The 12,319-nt window shown below is 35.8% G+C and overlaps 1 protein-coding gene across 2 annotated transcripts in view; it reads right to left on the reverse strand.

The window, feature by feature from the left end:
* Window positions 1-1,432: 1,432 nt before the first annotated feature.
* Window positions 1,433-12,319, reverse strand: part of GTF3C3 (general transcription factor IIIC subunit 3) — a 30,501-nt gene continuing 19,614 nt past the window's right edge. Inside the window, exons 14-18 of one of the 2 annotated variants that reach the window (XM_081242648.1) lie at window positions 10,975-11,212; window positions 10,206-10,396; window positions 6,130-6,254; window positions 4,243-4,395; window positions 1,433-2,854 (exon numbers count right to left, since the gene is read on the reverse strand). In XM_081242648.1, the coding sequence (XP_081098774.1) occupies window positions 2,732-2,854; window positions 4,243-4,395; window positions 6,130-6,254; window positions 10,206-10,396; window positions 10,975-11,212 (830 nt within the window). In that variant the 3' untranslated portion in view covers window positions 1,433-2,731. The remainder of the gene's footprint in view (window positions 2,855-4,242; window positions 4,396-6,129; window positions 6,255-10,205; window positions 10,397-10,974; window positions 11,213-12,319) is intronic. The other variant, XM_081242647.1, reaches the window with a different exon arrangement.

Consider the following 12,319-nt stretch of genomic DNA (forward strand, 5'->3'; position numbering starts at 1 on the left):
TTAGAATGGCCATCATCAAAAAGTGTACAAACAATAAATGCTGGAGAGGGTGTGGGAAAAAGGGAACCCTCCTACACTGTGGGTGGGAATGTAAACTGGTACAACCACTATGGAGAACAGTATGGAAGTATGTTAAAAAACTAAAAACAGAAATACCATATGATCCAGCAACCCCACTCCTGGACATATATCTGGAGAAAACTGTAGTTTGAAAAAGATACGGGTACCTGAATGTTCACTGCAGCACTATTTACAATAGCCAAGACACGGAAGCAACCTAAATGTCCACTGACAGGAATGGATAAAGATGTGGTACATATATACAATGGAATACTACTCAGCCATAAAAAAGAATGAAATAATGTCATTTGCAGCAACATGAATGGACCTAGAGATTATCATACTAAGTGAAGTAAATCAGACAGAGAAAGACAAATATCGTATGATATCACTTATAAGTGGAATCTAAAAAACGGATACAAATGAACTTATTTACAAAACAAAAACAGATTCACAGACTCTGAAAACCAACTTATGGTTACCAATGGGGACATGTGGGGGGAGGGATAAATTAGGAAGTTGGGATTAACATATACACACTACTATATATAAAATAGATAACCAACAAGGACCTACTGTATAGCACAGGGAATTGAACTCAATATTCTGTAAAAACGTATATGAGAAAAGAATCTGAAAAAGAATGGATATACGTATACGTATAACTGAATCACTTTGCTGTACACCTAAAACACAACATTGTCTATAGATCAACTATAAAATAAAAATTAAATTTAAAAAATAGAAAAAATAAAATAAAAACTTTTTAAATTAAAAAAATAGGCAGAAGGCCTGGAGGATAGAAAAAATAACTGCTCATCTCCTTCCTCTTTCTAAAGTAAATTTATGCTCAATTTTTATGTTGTTACTCTGAACTGTAGCAAGTATGTTCCTCCAAAGGAACTTCTCTGAGCAAGGAGTAGCTTGCTAGTGATCCTGAACATGCTATTTAATCTCTCATAAATAAGATGGGGATGATCATAACAATAACACCTACCTTGCAGGTGATTCTCCGACAGAATCAGAGTTAATGTATCTAAAATATCCTGCACTGTACTTAGAACACAGTAGCATAGTAAAAACACTCAGCAAATGGTAGTTATGATTTTAAATGTTAAACAAACTCATGCAATTATCAGCTTTTTTTCCTTAGAAGACTGCTAGAGAGATTTATTGTGTCCTCCAAGGCTATTCAGCAGATATTGGAGTTACAGCACAGTGAGTTTAATTCAAGAGAGAAATTCTGAACAGAGTACTCAACTCCACAGGATTCCAGGACACAAATCTACCTGATCACTCTATCACAGTCGACTTTATCATTACCTGCAAATGGCATGAAATAAAATATATATAAGCATATGAAACAATTAACTTTAATTACAAAAATAAAGTTTATTTAAATTCTATATATACACATGCACACAGAGTGCACCATACATTTACTTATTACATACAAATTCTGCTTCTCAACTACAAAGTCATGTATACAGTGTAAACAGTGGTAAGAATTCCTAAAAAGCCCCCACTGTACTTCTTTCATCCTAAGTCTCATACTTGTTTTCCTCCCACAGTTGGACTGGGTCTTATAATCCACATGTACATTTATTATAGTATTTGTTTCCCCCTAAAAAGAAACTCAAAAAAGCTCTTATTAAACCAAGTATATCTAACAAGTACTGTTATCTTAGATCCAAGAATATGTAGTATTTGAGATAAATAAAAGGTTTTTAATCTGTTTTGACTTCATCAGTAACACCTTATTCCATACATACAATTCCCCAGTCTTCCTATTACATTCCTAGTGATCTTGAAATGAAAACCAGGTCATGGCTATTGAACCTAGTCACCTTTTCTTTTTTTCTTTTTTTTTTTTTTTTGGTCAGAAAGCCAAACATTGATAATGCATTTTTGTATTTGCCTCAGAGCAGTTTACTATGAATTAAGCCCAGCCTCCAAGCTCTCAGTCTTTATGGCTAAGATACATGCAGGTGAAAAGTAAAAGATTAGCTCCATTACTTGTCTTCCTACCACATAACCATTTAAAATAAGTTTGCAAGGAACTAAGTGAATCACATAATTGTGCTGACATGAGAGTCCCAATCTGTCTTTCCCCTACTAAGCAACCTCCTTTTCCGTGTATTTGAAAAACTAATGGCAATAGTAACAGGGCACTAAGAAATGGATGACTGACAACAATGATATATGTAGAAATGTAGCAAACATTTCTTTCAAATAAATATATGCTCAAGGTCTGTATTTAAAGAACTGTATTGAGAGGTAATATCTTTCTTACTACTGTATTCCAAACACCTATCACAGTGCCTGGTACATAGTAGGTGTTTAATATACAGTATTAAATACACAAATGAATAAATGGTGTGAAAAAAACAGTGTATTCAACGCTATGCTGGTTCAATGGCTAATACTGTCCATTTCAGTTTGGGGGACAACTTACCAAAAATGGTAAGGAAAAATGACAGACCAATATAAAATTCTTGCAGGAATGATAATTTTGCATATCTACCAAAAATTATTATCATATATTAAAAATGAAATACACAGATAATTCTGAAATTATCATGTCCATTTTTGGGTTAATAATAAGCCCTGAGACAGAAAATACTGGTCCATGCACAGCAGCTGCCCAAGCTGCTTTCCCAGCTGAGGGGCTTTATATAGAACAATAAGTATACAAAAGCTTCTGAGCCATTCCAATATTCCCGCTGTTCTGATATATGAGAGACAAATTGTAGGCAATATCTCTTCGTAAGTCTAACTGGTCAACTTCCATACCCTAGGGGGAAAAAATATATGAATGAGTTATATTTCAAACTGACAACCAGGACAATTTTATGGCAAATAAATAGTTTTTTAAGTGTTCAAAAAACTATTAAAATTCATATTACTAAAAAAAATTATAAAACTAGACATATACCTTGGATTTAAATTTTTATCAGGTAATGCTGATTCAGTTAATTGTTACTGTAACTGTATCATCAAATATTTTTAAATGTGCAACCAATAAGTTAAAGAAAAAAGTCTCATCCAGAAGACATGGCAGAATGAACTGTAGATGAATTAGGATTTAAGAGTAAAAAAGTGAAACCATAAAAGAAAAATACAGTTGAAAAACACAATAATATAATCTTGGGTAGGAAAGGCCCTTCTAAGTATAACAGCAAAAGTAGAAACTATAAAGAGAAAGACTGGTATGACTTTATAAAAAATGTAAAACTTCTGTATGCAAAAAAAAAATCATAACACAAATGACCAGATGGGAAAAAAATACCTGTACTATATAACAGAAAGGCATATAAAGAATAGGTCTAGGAGGGCATACACCAAATTGATTATAATGATTACCCTATGAGTGTTATTACCTTTTTTTCTACTTAAATAACAAAGCAATGAACTCAGTGGAATAGATTAGATCTATGTTCCTAATCTTCCCCATGCAAAATTTTGTAGTCAACTGAAAAAACATCTGCAACAATGAAAAATGATACCTATAAAGCTTAAGGAGCAATACATAAAGTACTTATGAAATAAAGAACACAAAAGTATATGTATGTCATCAGCATAACTATAAGAATATGTATCATTTGCTTAATGGCTAAAGTTGAACAAGGGTAATAGAAAACAGTTGTGAGGGAATGGGGGATTATGAGCGCAGCTTAAAACAATTCACAGTGAAAACATACTTTCCTTCAGAAATTAAAAATCAGGCTTTAAACACAGACTATCATAGTATTGGCAACACTTCACCCTACATTACATTATCTTAAACAAAACTGCATTTATATTGGTCTTTCATTTTTATAAAGAAGTATGTTAGTTACACTTTTGAACTTGGAAATGAATAATGGCTATATTACTCAATATTCAGGCTTCCTGTCTACCATCTCACACCTGTTAACCACAGGGGATATCTTAGGATAACTGAAATGGTCATAACCAGAAGTCAAATATGGCCACATCCTTGCTGATCAGGTCATTAAGGCCAGGATATCAAAGAATTACTTGTTGCTGAACATAATTAAATAAGTGCATTCAATAAGGGGAAATATATTTTAATATATGAGCTACAATTAATTTCACTGTCTGGACTCCACTGAGCTAACTGCACTTATCTATAGATGAAATGAGGTGACTCCTCAGTTTTTAGAGTAAATCATACAATACCTCTACCATGAATGGAGGGAGCTCCAGGGCCTTCTGATAATAGTGGATTGCAAGGTGAATCAGCCCCAGTTGGTGAAGGCCACGGCCCAAATTGTAGAATGATTCCTGGCAAGGCCCACGTAGACTGAGGTATCGATTAAGAAAGGAAAAGCCCTACCAAAAAGAAAAAGATAAATAATTCAATAGTTCACTCATTTGACAGTATGTGCCAGGTACAGGAGTACAAACATTTTTTTCAGAAAGACAGTGCCACCCTAAAAGAATATATGCCTGTGGTGTAGTGTCATATCACAATATAGTCAGTATCTCTTCTGAAGGTGTAAAAGAGAGATTTTTTTAAACTAAAGACAAAAGAATTCATAGAAAACAAAGCCAAATGTTACAACTAGCTGTTAAAAGTCTGTAATCTACAAGCACACAGAATATATATTTTTATGGTTTCAAGTTGGCTTTTGTGGCATTAGAGGCCAGTAAAATTTTAGGTTTGAGATACATGTCTAAAAGCTTCACCAAAATATAAAATCCAAGCCCTTATAATGACAATTCAGAAAGTTTCATCCTCATGAGCAAACTCACTTGAACATATCTAACCTTTCTGGGTAAATGGTACCTTTTATATACCTCTCAAAACCTTAATAACCTCTTAACCTTAAAAAACTTGTTTTTTTCCCCTCTGAAAACTTCTGACTCAATAGTTTTATGGAGAAACTGATTATTTCAGAGCCTAACTGTAATGATGCAGGCTCCCTGTGTGTCAATGTCCAAAAAGCAACTTGCTTCTTCACTTCTTCTTGTATTCACTTTCTCCCTTAATGCAGCTTCAACTTTTATCACGCACGGAAAGTTTCAAGTTGCAAGGTGCAAGTATCTGATGTAAGTAATTAAATAAATATATTACCTGAGTTAAGAGTAAGTCAACTAATTTGTACATACAGAAAATAAAATGCAATTTCCTGGGTGATCTGCTATGTAATAAACGGTCACAAATTTTCCTTCATAAATTAATAATAAAAATTAAGGAATTCCTTAGAATTAATGCATTCTAGGAATAAAAATTATGCTCAGTAAACAAATCATACTTTCTGCACAATAAATGAACCCATTTGAGTACATGAATATGACCTCTACTCCACTGAAAAACACGGTTCTCTGTTAAGTAACAGCAGACAATCTCAGAAATATCTTATCTTCTTATTTAAAAATGAGAAATTTAAAGACAAAAATCTGAGAGAGAACATTTTCTTTCCTTTACTAACTACTTAAAAAATAGGTATATACATGCATCAAATATATAAACATAAAAACTGAAATAGAAGCAAAAGTGTTGAGGATACAGGGGTGAACAAGACAAATAAGATCTCTGATCTCTTGGAGTTTATATTTTTACTAGAGGAGACAAGCTATGTAAAAAAGTAAACAAGAAAACAAAAAGGTAATTTCAAACTGCTTTACGAACTAAGAAGACTTTAAAAGAGCAAATTGTGGTGATGATGTAAGGAAACAGTCACACAGGCACGTATTCATACATTATTGTATGTATATATTATTATATTTTTTAAATTAATTAAAAAATCTTAAGGACCCAGAAGACTGGAAGCCTCTAAGGCTCCAGAATATAAGGAAGTCTGCACAGGGTTCCTTAAGATTCTGCCTGTGTCTTCTTCGTTTATGATCTGGCTGCACACCCTTTTCTACATGGTTGCATAAGTCTTAGCCAGGAGTACCCCTAGATGTTGGTCCATGAGTGCTGAACATAGGGATAGGTGTTGGGTACTCCCAACATGTGCGCTAAGCAGGTACTACTTTTGAAGCAGAGTAACAAAAGCATTAAGTATATTCATTTTTAAAGAACATAAAATCAAGTAATGAGGAATCCAAATGAATTACCTGCACAATAAGAGCATGTCTCTTTAATACATACTTCTGAGATGCCATGTGAATAAAGGTTAGGCCTATACAGAGGCTATAGAGAGGTTCATGGGGATGGGTGCGAAAGGCCTGCACATACTGTCCTGAAAAATGAACAGTGATGTCAGATGGTGGGACAAAAACATAGTTCCTTATTTCTTCAACACTTACTCTAATATATTTTAAGGTAAACAAACGTTACTGTTACTTTAACATATGCAAGGAGTACATTCTAAAATATCAACCAGTGACTTCCCTGGTGGCACAGTGGTTAAGAATCTGCCTGCCAATGCAGGGGACACGGATTCGAGCCCTGGTATGGGTAGATCCGGCATGTGGCAGAGAACTAGGCCCGTGCGCCATAACTACTGAGCCTGTGCTCTAGACCCCATGAGCCACAACTACTGAAGCCTGCACGCCTAGATCCCATGCTCAACAACAAAGAGAAGCCACCGCAATAAGAAGCCCGCACACTGCAATGAAGAGCAGCTCCCACTCGCCGCAACTAGAGAAAGCCTGTGCGCAGCAACGAAGACCCAACACAGGCAAAAATAAATAAATAAAAATTAAAAATTATCAACCAGGTGCATATTAATTTGAATTTTAAAATAATATATAACATATAACAAAATTAGGATTTACCCATGAACATATCCTGACCATGAAGATTAAATATGAGTATAAAAGTAACTTTTTAAAGGTACAGTTAAGACATTTCCACGTAGAATAGTACTTCCAAAATAAACAATGTATCAACTGTGATCATAAATATATCTTATGACCTTAAATCTTTTTAAAAGCCAATGGGGGAATGTGTCTTTTGGTGAATTCTTTCATAAAATTAATTGAGACCTATCTTATAAATTCAAATGTGATGGATCATGGAGGTGAGAAAAAGAAACATAGTTTTTTTTGTTTTTTAGGTTATGGGTTTTATTTTCCCAAATGTAGCAACTACTTTGTTTTTCCTGAGAAGAGCTAAATGTATCTAATGATAAAATAAGAATTCATGGTTCTGTGAATTCCATGTATTCTATATATATAATTGTCTCATATCAAATGCCTAACTGTACGAGATAGAGGAATTTAAGCAAATTTTTCTTATAAAGGTATGATCTCTAACTTATCATATAGATAAGAAAACTTCTATTCCAGAAGGAACAGCACTGTAAAATCTCTTTAGCAGCACAGATGGTAGCCTGCCATTTGGACTTCCTATTTTTGTGTAGTGTAAAAGTTTCTAAATATAGGAAAATAAAATCTCTATTTTATATTTTCTTAATATTAAACTAACAATTCCAAAAAAGCATACACAATGAAGGAAAGTTTCAGTGTCTGATGTTCAAGATTACTGGCTGAACAACTATAAAAATAGCAGCCATACACTAAGACACATGAAAGTATTAAACAGCCAAAATCACAGTATATTCAGAAGTGAACTTGGCAACACTAGCTTTCAGACAGCAGGAGATACATGTCTCACCTAAACTTTTGGTTAGGTATTTTTCTACTTGTTTGCTCCTGATTCCTTATTACAGAAATTTCCTATAAATGATTAAATTTTCCCTGAGTTTAATTAGAATTAGTAAGAGCTATGTAAATAAATCTTAATATAAAGACTTGTCTCCCACCAGTCAGAATGGCCATCATCAAAAAAGTCTACAAACAATAAATGCTGAAGAGGGTGTGGAGAAAAGGGAACCCTCCTACACTGTTGGTGGGAATGTAAATTGGTGCAGCCACTATGTAGAACAATATGTAGATTCCTTAAAAAACTAAAAATAGAACTACCATATGATCCAGCAATCCCACTCCTCGGCACATATCTGGAGAAAACCATGTTTGGAAAGATACACGCACCCTAATGTTCATTGCAGTGCTGTTTACAATAGCCAAGACACGGAAGCAACCTGAATGTCTATTGACAGATGAATGGATAAAGATGTGGTACATATCAATGGAATATTACTCAGCCTTTAAAAAGAATGAAATAATGCCATTTGCAGCAACATGGATGGACCTAGAGATTATCATACTAAGTCAGTCAGACACAGAAAGACAAATATCATATGATATTGCTTATATGTGGAATCTAAAAAAAAAAGATACAAATGAATGTATTTACAAAACAGAAACAGACTCACAGACTTCGAAAACAAACTTATGGTTACCAAAGCAGAAATTGAGACTTTGGGATTGACATATACACACTACTATATTTGAAATAGATACCCAACATGGACCTACTGTATAGCACAGGGAACTCTACTCAATATTCTGTAATAGGGGACTGTCCTGGTGGTCCAGTGGTAAGGAATCCACCTTCCAATGCAGGGAACGTGGGTTCGATCCCTGGTCAGGGAACTAAGATCCCACACATGCTGTGGGGCAAATAAGCCCATGCACCACAACCACTGAGCTTGCTCACCTCAACGAGAGAGGCTGTGTGCCACAAACTACAGAGCCACATGCCCTGGAGCCTATGCACCACAACTAGAGAGAAGCCCGCACACCACAACGCAGAGCCTGTGTGCCGCAACTAAGACCGAATGCAGCCAAAAAAATTAAAAAGAAAAATAAATAAATAAAACAAATATTAAAAAAATATTCTGTAATAACCTAAATGGGAAAAAAATTTGAAAAAGAAGAGATATATGTATATGTAAATAAGTAAGTAAATAAATAAATAAAGGCAAAAAAACCAAAGACTTGTCTCCTAAAGCAGGCATCCCCAACCCACCCATGGCCCATTAGGACCCAGGCCACACAGCAGGAGGTGAGCGGCAGGCGAGCAGGTGAAGCTTCATCTGTATTTACAGCCACTCCCCATCGCTCCCATTGCTGCCTGAGCTCCGTCTCCTGTCAAATCAGTGGCAGCGTTAGATTCTCATAGGAGCACGAACCCTACTGTGAACTGTGCATGCGAGGGGTCTAGGTTGCATGCTCCTTAAGAGAACATAATCGCTGATGATCTGAGGTGGAGCTGAGGTAGTGATGCTAGTGCTGGGGAACGGCTGAAAATACTGATTATCATTAGCAGAGAGGTTTGACTACACAGAGACCATAATAAATCAACTGATGCAGACTCATATCAAAACTCTATCAGTGAGTGGCAAGCAAAAACAAGCTCAGGGTTCCCACTGATTCTGCATTATGGTGATTTATATAATTATCTCATTATACATCACAATGTAATAATGATAGAAATAAAGTGCACAATAAATGTAATGCTCTGGAATCATCCCCAAACCATCCCCACCCCCATCCCCCTCCACCCCTCCCCACCCCTGGTCCGTGGAAAAATTGTCTTCTATGAAACTGGTCCCTGGTGCCAAAAAGGTTCGGGACTGCAGTCCTAAAGGAATGAACTATCAGCAAATCTTAAGTTCCTCTTTGTTACTATAGCAAATTAGAATCAGGTAGCAAAGCATCCATAATTAATGAAAATTATTTTGAGAACGAACAAGCCTCAGCAGGGAGAGTTGTTGAGCTTTAAAGTCCTACTTTTGGACTTCCCTGGTGGCACAGTGGTTCAGAATCCACCTGCCAATGCAGGGGACACAGGTTTGAGTCCTGGTCCGGGAAGATCCCATGTGCCGCAGAGCAACTAAGCCCTTGTGCCACAACTACTGAAGCCTGTGCTCCACAACAAAGAGAAGCCACTGCAATGAGAAGCCTATGCACTGCAATGAAGAGTAGCCCCCGTTTGCTGCAACTAGAGAAAGCCCGCATGCAGCAACAAAGACCCAACGCAGCCAAAATTAATTAATTAATTAATTAATTTAAAAAACCATTAAAAAAAAGTCCTACTTTAAAGACCTACTTTAACCTTTTGAAACCAAAGCATCATAAGAAAAATAAATATTAATTATTATAATTACTGAGAACACTTATAGCCACTTACTATATGTGCCAGGCATTATTTTAAGTACTTTATATTAACTCATTTAATGTCCACAATAATCTACAAGGTAGGTCCAATTATTATCTCCATTTCAGAGATAAAGAAACCAAGGCAGAGGGAAGGAGACAAAGTCATATGCCAGGACACTCACCAAGTGCATGCTTAAAACTACCAGATACGAATGCATTGTGTCCATTCAAGACACACAGGGCATGATTATCTGGGTTTTTCAGCATTAAACGGAGACAAAAGCGGTGATGTCGTACATCTTGGGAATGCATGGTAACTTGATTGAAAATGTTCCAGAGCTGGGGTTTATTGACATTTTCCATTACCATTATCCTAAAATTGCAGAAAGAAGGTGAGGGTAAAAAATAATGTAAAAAGAAAAATCTTCCTGATTTTTAACACTGAAACCTTTCAGTGCTGTCCCACCAACACTGAAATGCACCGCCCCCAACAAGGGGGATGTAGTGCTTCTACATCTTGTTTCTGCTTTTCAACAAAACTTTTAAACCACAAAACAGAATCAAGAGGTTTAAGTTTCACCTTTTCTCTCCCAGCCCACTCTCATAGCTGCAGAACAATGAACACTGCGTAATAATAATGTATATCAGACATTGTTAAAAGGCGTTACATACAACAACTCACTTAACTCTCACAGTAATCCTATAAGGTGGTAATATTATGATGCCTGTTTTATCACAATAAATGGGGAGACTGAGGCACAAAAGGTTAAGTAAATGGGAAAGCATGCTCTCATATACTGCTTCTGAGAATCATCAATGAACAAATTAATCTGTAAGTGACAAGAGTTAAAATAAAACAGCTTATTAAATCTTGGACATGAGAAACTACGTCAAAGTAAATATACATGCTCCATCAAAGAATCTAATTAAAATAAGTTATTGGAAAATCACCTGATATAGTTATATGCCTTTCTGAAATTTTTGTCCAGAATTGCAGCAGAGAGACCAAAGTATTCTAGCTCTTTGCGTTTTGGCCTGTCCTCATAAAATGAGTAATATTCCAATGAAGAATCCACAAGTAACTCAGCCTCCTGAAATCGGGATAGGTCACATAAGGAGTATATGGCCTTCAAAAGAAGGTTCCACCAGTCATCTTTTGCCAAAACACTCGTGAGTACAGCAAATATTGCTAAAATGAGACCAATGAAAATCAGTTAGGAAACTGCACTTCCAGAAATAGGAGTATTAGAAAGAAAATTCACATGACCAATTTTACGGTTAAATTTCATAACCATGGCTCTATGGGACTGAATTCTTGCCAACATTCTTCTGACAATGATGAGAAGGAGGGAGCTGCTTGTTTCCACTCCCTCAACATGACCCCCCTCTGCTCTGCCTGCCTAACAATCTGCAGTCCTAGGTAATTCTCATTTCTGATTGTAAAGTCCAGCTACTTCATTTGTGTTTCTCAGTGCTAGCTAGAATATATGCTCCTCCAGGGCGAGTGTGCTTTCCATGATTGAGGTCAGATATGGGATTCTGCACCTACAAGGCATTCAAATATTTGCTAAGCAAAGGACTTCAAATTCATACTTAACAAATCTTCTCTTCCTTAGTTGTCTGTAAGAAACCTCCCTTTATAGCCCTTGAAAAATACCAAAAGCCATAAAATTTTTTTACTGTCTTTGATCCAGTAATTCTCTTCCTGGGAATCTATCCTAAACAACTAGTCAGAAATATGGATAAATCTATAGGCATGAGGATGCTCACTATGGTATTATTTAGAAAAGAAAATTATCAAAAGCAACCATATAATCAAAAAATAATACGGAAATGATTAAATTATGGAACTGCTATCCAATGGAATATTACACACTCCTTAAATATAACAGCTACAAAGAGAACAGAACATGAGAAAATGTTGAGTGAAAAAAATCAGTACAAAGATTCATGTAACATAAAGAGCCGTAGATAATCCTACCATGATGCACTGGTGTAATGTGATCCCCACCATGATGAAACTAACTGACAAAACAAAAACCTTATGAGCTTAAGAAAAACCAACAATGGACCTGAAATGAGGAAATACTGAAAGAGAAAACAGCCAGGATCAGATACAGAGAAGCATATGTTAAGGAAATACAGTCCAAAATAATGTGTGCAGAGGCAGAAGACACTGGGATAAGCCCAGAATCAATAAACTGGAGAGATGGCAGGGCTCTGAGGCTAGATTGTGAGCAGTTGAGCACACACTCCTATCCTCTGACTCTCTTCCCCCGTGACATCTTGCTTATGT

Source organism: Mesoplodon bidens, assembly GCF_964165515.1.
Source record: "Mesoplodon bidens genome assembly, chromosome: 8".
Taxonomy (NCBI): domain Eukaryota; kingdom Metazoa; phylum Chordata; class Mammalia; order Artiodactyla; family Ziphiidae; genus Mesoplodon; species Mesoplodon bidens.